At 45.4% G+C, this 14,966-nt stretch overlaps 1 protein-coding gene across 6 annotated transcripts in view; it reads left to right on the top strand.

The window, feature by feature from the left end:
* The window catches only part of ADNP2 (ADNP homeobox 2), a 35,250-nt gene that overhangs the window by 11,280 nt on the left and 9,004 nt on the right, over window positions 1–14,966 (top strand). For 2 of the 6 annotated variants that reach the window (XM_053243217.1, XM_053243216.1), the window contains one exon: window positions 14,040–14,159. In XM_053243217.1, coding sequence (XP_053099192.1) covers window positions 14,040–14,159 — 120 coding nt within the window. Of the gene's footprint in view, window positions 1–3,696; window positions 3,763–3,931; window positions 4,341–4,754; window positions 4,868–9,758; window positions 9,870–14,039; window positions 14,160–14,966 lie in introns of those variants that run through there. The other 4 variants (XM_053243219.1, XM_053243220.1, XM_053243218.1 and 1 more) reach the window with 4 other exon arrangements.

Raw genomic sequence — 14,966 nt, 5'->3', positions numbered from 1 at the left:
AGTGATTTGAGTGGGCTTTGGGGGTTCAAAAGTGACTTTGAACAATTTTAGGGGGTTCAAATTTTTCCAGAGATTCAATTTACTCACTCCTTTTGCTTATTCTTGGTGATTTTAAGAGATTCTGGGTGATTTTTGGCATTTTTGAGGTACTTTTTTCTTTGATTTTTTGGTCTTTTTGCAACTGCAGTTCCCCTAACCCCCTGATTCCCATTGATTTCAATTGCTTACCAAGCCAACCGTGAATTTTCCAATGGTGAGGTTTTGCCAGAATGGAACCTTCACGGTTGGTGAAGGATAACTGTACTAGATTTTTATTATAGGTCACTGCTGCTTTGAGGCATATGGTGTATCTGATCAGTGTATCTCTGATCTGCACTGAATGTGCAAGGAATTGGTTCAGATAAGTTGCTATCAAGTTGTTGTTGCTGTTGTTATTGAGAGAATAATAGTTTGACTAAGGGCAAATTTCCCACACTGCAATTAACTATGAACTTCACAACTGTCACCTGTGGGTGGAACATATCCTTCAGTGCTTCTTTGTTTACTGCTTTTGAAATCCTGTTTATTTTTGTATGTTGCTGCTGTTCTCATATCCTGCAAGGTTATGTATTAAAAAATACAAGTGAAAAAATAGATAGACACTTTATTTACAGCCAATGGCCAAAACAGATGAAAAAATAAGTAATCAGTATTGCCTAACATAACCCAATGTATGCAGACATTGAAAAAGTCAATAAATATTCAAGGACAGGATGATGATAATGTCATAATGGCACAAATACATCGTGGTTGTTCTGCAATGTGCATACAGCATTACAATACAATCCTAAGTATGTTTACTTGGTAGTAAGTACCACTGAGTTAAATGAGCCTTACTGCCTTGTAACTGCTTAGAGTTGTAGCCTTTCATGACTACACTGAAAAAAGTACACTAAGTACGCATACCCTTTAATATGGTTCTAATATTAGAGATCACCCAGTTAATGTAATGCATAATAGCTTTAAAATATAAGGAAATATACGATGCATAGGCAGCTTATGGAATTTTGGAATCTATAGAGCGGTGGCACTTCTCATCCTTCAAAGATGCTATGACCGATAGTGTGAAGAATGAGTAGTGGTGGTGAACATGGGCATGGTTTGATGTTTCCACATTGGAGAAGGAAGCATGTAATATGCCCCCTGTTGTGAACAAGCCCCCTGTTGTGAAGAGAAACAGCCAACACATAACTTCTCCCCAAAATGGGATCCTCAGGTTCTACAACTTCTGGATAATTGTTACATTGGTTCCCCTGATTATCAGGGTGATTTGGTTCCCCTGATTATCAGGTTATAATGGACACTACTATAGTGGAACTCTGCTCCATGCTTCAATGGATGAAGGTTTGGCAGGATGGCTGCTCACCAATATGAACAATTGGCCACTCTTGTGGATCAACAACACAAGATTGCCTGATGATCTGTTGACAACCTGGCTCATATGTGGTGATCAGGTTTGAGACTGAACCATAGAGTCTCTGTGTGGTTGGTGAAAATTATGACCAAGGATGATCTGGAGGTGTATTTAGTTATCTTTGAAATGGTGGCTGTAGTTGGTTGACCCAGTTTACAATGGGCTTCTATTGCATCATCTTGATACCCATCTGATGAGCAAGCACAAAACTATGGCATGAAAGCAGCCATTGTGTATTGTCTAGAATTAAAACATAACATGTATAGCCAGAGGTCTACATGTATTACGAGGTGAATGACTCTGAATGGTGACACTGAAAACGTTCCTTTATATGTTGCAATCCTTGCTATGAGTGAAGTACCAATTGCTCGTTACTCTTAATATATCATTTCTTCTGGCACAGAATGTCATGGTGGAATATTGGAAAGTGTTTCATAGCAAGAGGCTTATTATGTGAGAAGGCAGGGTAGTCAATATGCAAAACCTTCCAGCAAGTAGTACCTTCCAGGGTAGTCAATATGCAAGGCCTTCCAGCAAGATTCATTCCAGGGAGAACTTTTCCTTCTCAACCTCTCAACTCTAAAAATGGGATACATCATACCCCAAGAACACCGATCACTTGCAAAGAACAATCAATGAGATGCCTGATGAGGAACCACAATCCTACAGAAAAACCAAGGTAGTAGGTAAGTCCCTTAAGCTTCCCCTCTGTGTCCAAGCTGGATAAAACTTTGGGGCCATTCACATGACATACCGGACAGGTGGGCGGGCGGGTGGAAGGCTTCACAAACCTTGCCTCCCGCCCCCCGGCAATCGCCCTGTTCTTGGTGGAAGCGTGGAGCACGCTCCCACATGATCTGCGCTACTCCATGCAGCATGGAGCAGGGCAGATTGTTCTGAGGCTGGCGCTCGTTATCCCAGCCTCCGGTATCTCACAGGTTCACTGGGGAATTCCCCCAGGGGACAGGCACTCTTCAGGCACCTTCTTTTCTTGTCTTTGTTGTTGTTGTTGTTTTAATTTATGTAAACTAAGTCTAAGGAAGTCAGGTGGTCAATAAATTTGCTAAATAAATAATAAATAAGTAAGGGCAACCAAGGCAGTCTGGGCCCTGAATCCCAACCCCTTGCTGTATTTGGAAGAACTCCTTGCCATCTTCTGAATCAGCTTCAGATTTCTCAACCTTCCTTAAAGATCTCACCCTATGTTGTGATTCAAATCTGACCATTGCAGCATGGGAGATGCTTCTGCATGATCCGCTCCCACAGCATTCTGCAAAGTGTGGGTGGGTAGCAGCTCAGAAAGTAATCCATGAAGTGCTTTGCCCACATGGTGTGGTGCTCCATGTTCGTACAGCACCTAGCGCATCACGGCCACGGAATACATACAGTAATTAGAGTGGCTCCCTATTGCTTACTTCTTCCCGTTGTGGAAGTGGATCACATAATGGATACTATAAACACTATTTCCATACCTAAGAGAGAATTAGATGTTAGAAGTTAACATTTTAGAAGTTGAAGAACCAACCATTTTGGTTTGAGATCAGAAGGAAAACTGGAGTCTATGTATCTGAATTGGTTTTATCCCAATTAATTATTGATTGTTCTTTGGGAAGACCAAGAGCTTAAATAATAATTTTAAAAAACCCAAGAATTATCTATCTATCCAGTAGTGATGCTACATAGAGATATCTGTACAGATATTCTCCTTTAGGGACTATTTTATAAAATTGATTGCTTGGTGCCTCTATCTGCCATCTGGGGAGTGGAAGAATCCTGATCAATATTTATAGTAGTTTTACCTTAAGCAAAGTCATGATAGGTTGTTATTTTGAGGATGAATCAGTTCAATTAGCCTTCTTTTTGCTTTTTTGTGGGTAAATTAAGTTCTTATATTGTGCCTTCTGAATTTCTTCCATAAAGAATGCATGATTGGTTGAAGGAAGATCTTACCATTTCTGCTTAAGGTGTAGGAGTTACTGCAAAATGTGAACCCTGAGAAACACACTTTTCCATTAAAGGGTTTGGTAGTTTCTTCCTCCAATGGGAAACCCAGCTTGACATATCTGGATTTTATTGGCTGTTGGATGTGCAGGGGATTTCAGAAACATGCTGATGCAAATAAGGCTTCCACAACATTCTATGCAAATGAACAAGGGAACTGCTGCATGACCACGTGGTGGCATCACATGGTATGACGTCACCACACGACACACCCTCTGTGATGACGTCACAACACAAAATCACGCGGGAGTTCACAGTTTTGTTGTTCAAGAGGTGCCAGGACAAGAGAGGAAAAGTGGAGGTAACAGGTGAGCAATTGGGAGGGAAACTCTTAAGGACACTTGGAGGATTCCCAAGAAGCTCCACTGATAACACCATCCTTCCTGAAGAGTTGGTGCTGATGGAGGGAACCAATGGGAGCCTTGGACCAAACGTCTCCTGATTGGTCAAGTGACTGATATGCAAATAAGTGGAAACGTCACTTCCTGGGACAAATCGAGCGCCATTTTCTCTTTCTGGCTCTGGAACGAGGGAAGAGCAGCTGGAGGTGGGGAAGCGGGGTTTAGTGGAGGTGAGGGAAGGCCGGGTCCGGCGCTGCAAGGCCTGATGCGTGCAGCCTGGGTGATGCTGCCACTGCTGCCGCCGGTGCCCGTGCTACTGGGTCACTGAGCGCGGGCTGCAGCTCGAGACCAGGAGGCGGAGCCGGGCGGGGCTGTCGCTGAGTGAGTGGCCGGCCGGCCGACCAAGCGGCAGCCGGCAGGGGAGGAGGAAAGCAGCAAAGAGAGGAGGCGGCGGCGGCTCGTGCTGCAACGCGCCCGCGCGCCTCAGGGAGGCGCACGCGAAGAAGAAGCGGGCAGGCAGCGGGCGCCCCCTGCAGTCCGGACAGGTACGTGCAACTGGCGGGCTGCTGGCTGAGAAGAAACCCGGTTCCTGTCTCCACAAGACCACACAGCCCGAGGCACGCTCTCTTGCCAGCCTTGCGGGGGCGTCCTCCCCACAGGCGAGTCCTCCTGATGCGAGCAGAGAGAGAGGGGGAGCGAGGACCCTTCAGTAGAGAAAGGGCTGCTTCCTCTTGCGCATCATTCTCCGGCGTGGCTGCCACCGCGTTTGTGGCATCGCAGGATGCGTGGGGCTGCCGGGGCGAGTTCCCCTTCCAGACCTGAGGCGCAGGGGGCATGTCGCGAGGCACTCGGCTCGCCTTTTTTTCAGGCGCCTCTTTCGCGCGCTCTCTCGTGTGCCCAGGCACAAGACCCCCGAGCCGCGTCGGAGTCTTTAGGATTCTTTTTTCTCCTGCTCTCAGGGAATCTGCAGGCTCTCTTGAAATGTTGGCAAAAAGCGTTGAGAGTCTTTTGTCGGTGTACTGGTAGCAGCATCTTAGACTCGTTTGGGGAAAATGCTTGGTTACTTATCCTGGTAAGAACTATGATTTAAGAAATGAGATAATGATGTTGGAGTTGAAGGGAGGGATGTGCTGGAATAAGCTGTCTGGGCTGATTATATGAGAGGTACTTACCTATTGTGATATGTCTTTAGCCCCTAGACTCTAGAGATGCTGCTGCCCTTATAAGATCGCATACTTTAAATTCTTGCTTGGTAGATCTGTGATAACTTCCATGCCCTGGTTCAGGCTCAATGATCACAAATACATGAACAAGAAAACTGCATTTGGCAAGTGCCCTCTGATTTTTATATCCCAAGTGATCTGCATTCCCATGCATAAAGGAGATAGATTGCAACAAATATGTATTCTAGCACATCTTCATTTAAGCCAAAGTTATTGTGAACAATCAAGAGTTGAAAGTTTCCCCATTTCTAATGGCGGCCAGAGGGATCTTCAGGCTTGTGAGATCTGAGTGTGCTTTCTCTCTTGCAAATATATTACAGGTCCACTGTGACATTGGAGTAAATGGTTATTAGAGTAATTCAAGATTTTAAAAAAGTCAGCGCAAATGGAAGTATAGAAGAAGCTAAAATAAAAGTAAGGAGGAGAGAAGTCTCAGGTTACCTTATGGAAGATCTTCAGAGAATGAAGGCACAACTCATGTAGCAACAGGCACTTAGCTAGTCTGTGTAATAAGTGATGTTCTGCAGACACACAGCTGTTGCAGCATTATATGAAATCTTTGCCTGTGGGGTCACCTAATTCCTTATGGCCCGGTCTTTTGCATGCTTACTAAGAAGTAATTCCCACTGAGTCCAGTGAGTCTTTCTCCCAAGTAATTGTTTATAGGATTGTAGCCAGAGAGTGAGTGAGTGTGAGAGAGAGATTTTGTAAACTTCAGAAGCTGGGAACATCTGGAAACATTTTGCTGGCTAATGTTGGTCACTGTGGTCTTTCTTAGAAACTTCATTTGAAAATCCATGTTTCTCTTACATGCAGTGCCTTAGGAGGGCCAATAGAGATTTTCGGGTATAATGTAAAATGGGAAGCCACAATTAATATTGTGATATGTGCACTTGTTCTTCTGCATTTTTAAAATGTGGGGGATCAAAAGCAGATGATATCGAGAGTAACTGCTTCAGTTTGACAGCACTTACAGAAGTCATTTTCTTCTTGTCCTCCCTGCATCCTGAAAAGCCATCATGAAGGGTTGAGGGACCCTTGTGAATTATGTGTGATGTGACAGAGGTGGCTGCAGGAGGAGGGGGGAATCCCTAGAAACCAGGTGAAAACACACCTGTAGCCATCCGTGCCACATCCCATGCTGTTGCTGAATGTTTATTGACACTTAGAATAGCTTCTTGATGGTGGAGGGTGGGGGCTACTCAAGGCTGCAGGGATGATGAGGGGGCAAGGTAAATGGCTTGCACAAACTCAGGTTAAGTGTTCTCTCATTTTTTTTTCATCTATGTGTGGAATGGTTTTTGTTCTGGGTGGCAGTATCAAGGCAGTGTGCGCGCACATGCATTCTGTGGGGCCTTCCTGATTCAACCTGAGTGGGATCTAAAATTAACTGAGCGGACATCAAAAATGTTTGAGCACATGCTTATGCCTTAGAGGGAACAGTGCTCTGGATGCTACCCACTGCATCTTAAAAATGAGTATCTTGGCATAGCTCTGGCTCACTAGCAGAAATCACAAAGCCACTGGAGCTGAGGCTGTTTAAATTCAATATTTATATTAACAAAGTTGATTGCTTGCCACTTTAGCCATCTCCACATTAGAGAGAGGAGGCAGAATATAATTATTTAATGAAAATAATTATATTGTTTTCCTTCCTGTAACACTTTTATATGTTACTTAAGAGAATTTTTCCCCTTAGGATACTTGCACAGTTGCCGACTGCTGGCCTATCATCCCAGTATTCCCTACGCTGCTGCAGCTCCAGTCTTCCCAGCTCTGCTACTTGAAATCCTTTAACTGGATATGCCAGAGATTGAACAAGGGGGCCTCATGGATGCAAGTCATGTGTGCTGTCTGTGAGCCCATTATGTTGTTCTTCATATGAACAGGACTCACAACTCAGTGGTGAAGGCCATGCTTTGCATGTAGAAGGTCCCCATTTCATCCTTGCAACTCTGTCTATAAGGACCTCTGTATCAGGGCTGGAAAAAGACCTCTGCCTCAAGACCTTGGAGAGCTGCCTGCTAGTTGGAATAGATAGTATGAGCTAGCTGGACCAAGGGTCTGACTTGTATAAGGCAACTTCATATATTTATGACTAAGCAACAGTTAAGAGGCTTTCAAATGTTCATATATTAATAAGTTAGATAGCCAAATCTGAAAGTTCTTCTTTCAGTTCATGATCTTCAAATTGAGAGGAAGAATAAGCAGGATTGATTTCCCATGGCTGGAAGTTGATTTGCTGTTTTGTCCTTTGCAATTCCTGCTGCTGAACAGGCAAGGCACTGTTCAGATTAAAAGGCAGCTTGTCTCTTCAGCAATGGGAATTTGTCTGCACTTGGATTCTCTCCTGTTCGGTGGTCTATGTATATCATATACTATGTATATAATGTATCTTCTTGGGTTTGTTGTTAGTCTTGTAGCTCAACTTCTATCCTCTAACTCTGCTAATCAGTTTCACACTTGCCCGTCTTCTGCCATATCCTTAAAAAAAATAAACAGACAAAATACCTTAAAAGGAATTAATTTTGGTACTGAGTAAAACTTGCTTCTGTGCCACAGAAAATGGTGCTCAAATCAAATTGTGTATTATGAGTTCAAATTAATTTCCATTTCAGTTCATTACATTATCTCCCCCCCTCCACCAAATTAATGTGCAAACATTTGCTTACATTTTATTTCATAGCCATAGCAGCAGCATATTACACAGCAGTTAAGTGTACGGAAGATATTAATTCCACTTTCTAGATAATCAGTGAGGCTGAGAAAGAGACGTTAATAATAAAAAACCACCTTTGATTAATGAGACACACTTTGGAACCTAATAAAGGTCTGCTTGCTAGCAGAAAAAGGCTTTATGTGTGGACTGAATTGAAACATAAAAGTGGCTGCTCAATATATATTCTAGTGTCCATTCACTATAATTTATTTTATTTATTATTTACTTAATGCATTTATATATTGCCCACTACAAAAGTCTCAAGGTGGTTCACATAAAAATAAAACTGTCAATAAAATGCAACTAAAAGACTGACTGAATAGATGCATCTACAGTTGTTTCTTAGAAGTAATTGGGGATGGAACAGCTTTAATTTCAACTGGAAGTGCGTTCCACAAGGCCAGGGCAACTATAGAGAAGGTTCGCCTCTGAGTTGCCACCAGATGAACCTCTTTTGATGATCTTAAGGAGGTTCATAATGAAGCAGGCATCAGAGCCAGTGTGGTGTAGTGGTTAGAGTGCTGGACTAGGAGCAGGGAGACCTGAGTTCAGATCTCCATTTAGCCATGATACCTGCTGGGTGGCTCTGGGTCAGTCACTTCTCTTTCAGCCTAATCTACTTCGCAAGGTTGTTGTGAGGAGAAACTTAAGTATGTAGTACACCGCTCTGGGCTCCTTGGAGGAAGAACGGGATATAAAATGTAAAATAATAATAACAACAACAATATATTTTCTTCTTCTTTATATTTATTTCTTTTAAGACATACCTGTGGCTAATCCCATACGTGGCAGCTTGTGAGAGTTCGGAGAGCTGCCGGATAGCCATGGGACGGGCTAGAGAATAAATATGGCGGTGGTGGCTGGCTGGCTGAAGAAAACGGCTGCGGGCGGGTGGCCGCAACCGGTGGAGAGGCGAGTGGCTGCGGGCCTGGCAGGCAGGTGGCCGGAGTGGTTGGCATCAGCCACACCCAGAAGGCGAGCGATCACGGGCCTAGCAGATGGGTGGCAGGAGTGGCTGTGGGCAGTTGGCTGGCTGGCAGGCGGGTGGTGCAAAATAAGAAGATGGGGGTGGGCGGGTTTTGGGTGAGGAAGAAGAAGGCAGCAGCTGCGGGTGGGGAGAGAAGAAGATGGGTGGGGGAAGAAGGCGGGCGGGCGCGACCGGTGGAGAGGCGAGTGGCTGTGGGCCCGGCAGAATTAAATATATTTAATTCTCCTAGGTGCACCCGTCACTAATCCCTGCTGATTAGTGACAGGGGACTGCAGGGAGGGAAGCAGCCCAGTGAATGGCCAGCCATGTGGGGAAGCGGCGGCCCGGTGAATGGCTGGCTGCAGGTGGAACAGGGAGAAGATGGGTGGCTGGCGGACAGGTGAGTGGCCACAGCAGGCAGCCGGTCAGAGCAGCCACAACCAGCGAGCAGGCCCAGCCTTTGGGCGGCCACAAATGGCAGGTGGGCCCGGCAGGTGGGCCCGGCAGGCAGGCGGCTGCGATGGCCGGCCAGAGTGGCTGCAGCGGCTGCAACAGGTGGCTGTGTATAGTGGGCGGCTGTGACCGGCGGGTAGACGGCTGGCCGCAACCGGTGGGCACCGTGACCAACGGGTGGCAGCCGGAGCAGCAAAAGGCAGGTGGCTGGAGCTGCTGTGAATGGCAAGTGGGCCTGGTAGGCAGGTGGGCGGACGCAGTGGCTGTGGGCGGGGGGGTGAAGAAGAGGGGCAGCTGGGAAGAATGCAGTGGGGATGGCAAGCCTAAAAGCGGTGTATGTGCGTGTGTGTATGTATGTATATATATATGTGTGTGTGTGTCTATAAATAAAAAATTCTCTAAGGTGTACTCTTGGCTAATCCTTTGTGTGGCAACTCTCGCAAGAGTTCGCAAGCAGAAGCACCTGATTGGGCAGTGGGAATTCCATATGCAGATAGGGAGGAGGAGCCTGTGACACCATGGTGATTGGGCAGTGGAGATTCCATATGCAGTTAGGGAGGAGGAGCCTGTGATGGTTAAGGTCAGTTGGAATGCAACTGTTACTGGTCGGAAGATGTTTTTGATTGTAGTGGAGATATATATCTATATTTATATCTATATCTAGATATAGATAGGAGAGTGGGCATGGGTCTGCGGAGAGAGGGGTCATGAGGTAGGAAAGAGCCCCTTCAAGAGAAGGAGGCTGCCATTGTATGAATCAGATGAGGAAACAAGATGAACCAGGTCTGTTAACTCAGGAAGGGAGAGAGAGAGAAAAGAAGGGAGGGGAAGAAAGACAGAGAGGAAGAGCGAGTGGAAGAGAGAGAAAGAGAGAAAAAGAAGAGGGGGGACGAGAGAGGGAAGGAAGGGTGAGGGATGGACCTGAGCCTGGCAGAGGGGAACGAGCAGTCATGGCGGTGGCAACAGCAAGGAAGGGCCCAGACAACCACTGCTGCTATTTGGGGCTATTGGCGGAGGGAGGCAGACAAGCAAGCAAGGGACGGGCCCGGGTCTGCCAGCAGCCTGAGGGGAATGAGCGGCCATGGTGGTGGCGGCAGTGAGGAAGGGCCTGGTCAACCACTGTTGCTGCTCCTGTGGGGAGGAGCAGGAGTTGGACTCGGGTGAGGGTGGGGAGGTATCTGGGGAAAGGGGGCTGCAGCTTGGCCAATAGGTGCCAGCAACGCTGCAGCTGCATACAAGATGGGTGAGCGGGATGGAGTAAAGGGATGGAGGAGTGACCAAGAGGGGTGAGGGGGATGGAAGCAATGGGATGCAGGAGGAGGAGCAGGAGTGCAGCTCAGGTGAGGGTGGAGAGATCTCTGAGGTGAGGGGGGCTTTGGCGGGGTGACGGGAACAATCAAGTACTAGTGTGCAGATGCTCTGCACAGGTTAAGCTAGTTCTCTTAAAGACTCTGGGCCCAAGCCATTAAGAGTTTTATAAGTAACTAGTATTTTTCAGCCCGTTATAATAACGGGCACTAGATTCTCCCCCCCCCTTTATTCCTTCTTCCTCCGCCCCCCACCTGATAAAGGGCCAAATCGGCCCAAACAACTGCCGCCGCCCGCTCGCCCGCCCTCCCAGCTGCCCGAGTCCTCCTCACCCCCGTCTTCGGCCTGCGTCAGTCAGGCGATCAAGGTCCATAATCTGAGAATGAGAGAGGAGCTCGCAAACTGAGCTCCTCTCTCTGCAAAGCCTCTGCCCGAACTGGCGCTTTGGGAGCAAAGGACTGTTGCGTCCTTTGCGCCCAAAGCGCCAGTTCGGGCAGAGGCTTTGCAGAGAGAGGAGCTCTGTTTACGAGCTCCTCTCTCCTTCTCAGATTATGGTCCTTGATCGCCCGACTGACGCGGGCCGAAGATGGGGGAGAGGAGGACTCGGGCAGCTGGGAGGGCGGGCGTGGGGGCGGCGGCGGCGGCAATTGTTTGGGCCGATTTGGCCCTTAATCAGGTGGGAGGGGCGGCGGGGGCGACTGGTGGCGGCAAGTGAGAGAGCGGCTACTCTCACAACCCTCCCAGTTCCCCCGCTGCCGGCTCAGCCCTCCCAGTTCCCCCGCTGCTGCTTCACTTTTTCACGGTCCCCCTGCCGCTAAAAAACATGGCCGCCCGTGTCTGGACAGCCCAGAACGGCCGAGAAAGACACGGGCCGAAGACAGGCACGGGATCATGCTGAAGGGTTTTATTATAGAGGATAACTAGCACTTTGTATTTTGCTTGGAAATCTGTTGACAGTCAGTATAGTTTTTTCAGAACAGGAGTAATATGGTCTCCTCAGGACACCTTAGAGACCAACCTGACATCATTCTTTTGAACCAGTTGTCAATTCTGGATTATGTACAATGGCAGCCCAAAATAGAGCAAATTGCAGAACTCAAGCCTGGAGGTTACCAGCTTGTGCACAACATATATTTTAAGGTCACTCTCTTCCAGGTTGGTGTACAGGAAACCTTGCTATTGGCAGACTCGCTATCTGCATTTTTGCTTATTGTGGGTGTCTGACACCTGTTTTCAGTATCCGTGGATATAAAAGGGTTAAAACCCACATATCCACAGTTCTTAGAGGGCTGGAAGTGACCATGGGGGTCACTTCCATCTGCCATCTTGAGCCATTTTCTGGCTCATTATTTAAAAAAAAAAACCTCATGTTTTTTGCAGCTTTGGGGGGCATTTTGTGATTGTGGGGGCACTCCTGTGCACATGCATACCCCACATAGCACAGTACAGTACATAAAATTTGAATATTTTTTTTACTCCTCCCCCCTCAGCATTCTCTCTCCTTTCTGGAATTTTAACAACCCCCCCCCACCCCCGCCGTTTCCCATAGGAATGATGCCTCATTACTTGCAGTTTTGTTATTCATGGCAGTAGGCAAGGAACAGAACCCCTGTGAGTAACGAGGTTTGCCTATATTATTCAAAGCTGATATAAAGCATTCCTGCCCCCCCCCACCCCAATTTATCGGAGAGAGGTTTGGGTCCAAAAGTACTCTCAAACTGTGTATCTGTTCCCTTTGAGGGAGTGTACCCTACCCCATCTAGAATAGGCAGATCTATCCTGTCTCCTGAATTACGGCTCCCTAGAAAAAGCACTTCTGTTTTATTTGGATTCAGCCTCACTTTTTTATCCCTCATCCAGTCCATTACTGCCCACAGGCAGGCATTTAAAGAAGTTATGCCAGATCCTGATGAAGCTGACATAGAGAAATAGATTTGGCTGTTATCAGCAAACAGACAGCATCCTGCACCAAATCTCCTGATGATTTCCCCTAGCAGTTTCATGTAGATATTAAAAAACGAAGAAAAAATTGAGCCTTGAGGGGCACTATATAAAAGTTCTCACTTTGAAGAACAACAGTTTCCAAGTGACACCACCTGAAATCTACCTGAGACATATGAGTTGAAACACCGTAATACAGTGCCTCCTACACCCAGTCGTTTCAGGTGGTCCAGAAGGATGTCATGGTTGATGGTATTAAAAACGGCTCAGAGATCCAAAAAGACTGAGTCTCACTCCCTCTGTCAGTACCTAATTGGACATCATTCATTGGGCTGGCCAAGCCAGTCTGCACCCCATAGGCCACTTGAAAGCCAGTTTGAAATGGGTCTAGATGATTTGTTTCATTCAAGACTGCTTGGAGTTGAAAGGCCAGTTCCAGGCAGTTGAATAAATATATTGAATATATTATCTGGACCCCTTTCAACCACCCTCTCAATTACCTTGTTCATACCTCCTGTCTCTCCATCCTCAGATAAGCATAAACACATCCTTCAGCCAAAACAAGTTAGTTAAAAAGGCAGTCTCATTATCGGCCACAAATCCTTTATATACATCTACAACAAATCTATATTTATATTAACCTACAACAGCCCCAGTTCTCTGTTCTACCAGCAAAAGCTGGCTGGCTTTGTTTGAAATATTCAAGGCTTTTAAGCTATAGAGAAAACACTAGTATGTGGCTTAGGTAATTAATCTTGGAGACATGTTACCAGCAGTGTTCCCTCTAACAGGGATTCTTAGATGTTGACTACAACTCCCAGAATCCCTAGCTGCAATGGCTTTTGCTTGGGGATTATGGGAGTTGCAGTAAACAACCTCTGGGAATCCCTGTTAGAGGGAACACTGGTTACCAGGTATCTTCAGAATCTTAAAGTTGTCTTAAGTTGGAGAAAACCTAGAAGCACATATGACAGGTTTTTGCGTAGTTGTACCAGTCTCTTCTAAAAGCTGGGGGACTGCATTTGTTCCTTCATGTAGCATCTGAAGATTGTATATGGCATTTGTGGTGAGATGCTGTGGCTCCTTGGCTGTAGCTTTGCCTGCACTGAATGTTTGACTCACATTGTCCCATCACTTTAATTGGAGCTGGCTAAATCTATGTCAAGGCAAAAAGGATATATGTTTCTGAAATTGCATATTGAGTTTTGCTGAGGGTATTTGATGAAATTAACATGACTCTATCACTAAGTGTGTTCGTTGCATAACAATTTCGTATTTGGGCACCCTTGCTAATGCATGAATGACAGAACAGCTCCCCATCAGCAATAAGGAGCCTGAATTTGAGTATTTATGTTCATGAGAGGTGGAGTTAGGCAGGGATCTTAGAGCCAATTCACATAGCTTCGTTACACTTTATGATGATTACTGTGGTAAATATCAATGTGCATGTGGTACTTGCATTCTGCCATAATGTGTGAATCAACCCAAAGATTAATCTATAAATATACCTGTTTGTTAAAATATGCACTAATGTTAATCTGAATGTTTAGAATGCCATATTTTTAGGGAAGTATTTTCAACAAACAAGGATACATGTTCTGTACACATTGTTGTGTCTCCTTATGTCTTCCAGGAGAAGCTCAACATGTTTCAAATTCCTGTTCAAAATCTTGATAATATAAGAAAGGCTCGGAAGAAAGTGAAGGGTGTTCTTGTGAATGTTGGGCTTGATAGCTGCCGGGAGTTACTACAGGTAAATAACACAATATTATTTTAAAAGACAAGAGTCCCTTTAATTCCCCTGTTATATCAATACAGATTTTATTAATTATGTGGTTGTTCTGAGGTAATTTCATGAATCTTGTGTGAGAAAATTATATCAGAATAGAGTCTTCTCTAATAGGGATCTATACTTATGGAATTATGCTTGGAAAAGAGATGTAGTGAGCCAGTTCAAGTACCATTGTTCATGCATATAAGTGCATGGGATCACTAATGAGTGCCAAGCTCTGTTAGAATCTGCCCTCAATTAAATGAAGGCATCAGTCAGCAAATCTAGAATTCTGTTTGGGAATGTATTTGCTGCATGCTGGAAGTAAAGGTTTGAATGTTTTGTATGGGGTGAGATTAAATGGAGTGGTGGTGCAAACTGAAATCAGTTATTTATGTTTTTAGAACACTTACGTTTCACTTTTCTGCACCATTCAGCTTGGCTATTAAATTATCTCTTGTGCAACGTTACTTGTCTAGAGTATGATTCATTTCGGGTCTCTTTTCTCCCCCGCCCCCCTCAAATGAGCATGAACCAATTAAAGCTTTGGCTTACTCAAAAGGAGGCAGGGGATGCCAATATTCTGCTTTGGTTTATTAAGAAACAGTATTTACAGAATGTATAACTTCTTCCAGCTTTTATAAGGCAAGAGGATGGTAAAATATGGTAGGCCTTTAGACATAAATATGCCTGGAATGGCAAAAACTCATATTCAAACAAACCAGCATTAGGTACATTAATGGAGGCAGTGCAGCTGAAAAGTTAACAAAATTTGGATTATAATTGAAG

This window comes from Hemicordylus capensis, chromosome 4 (assembly GCF_027244095.1).
Source record: "Hemicordylus capensis ecotype Gifberg chromosome 4, rHemCap1.1.pri, whole genome shotgun sequence".
NCBI classification, from domain to species: domain Eukaryota; kingdom Metazoa; phylum Chordata; class Lepidosauria; order Squamata; family Cordylidae; genus Hemicordylus; species Hemicordylus capensis.
The sequence above is the reverse complement of the archived record's forward strand: the minus strand, read 5'-3'. Positions and strand labels throughout refer to the sequence as shown.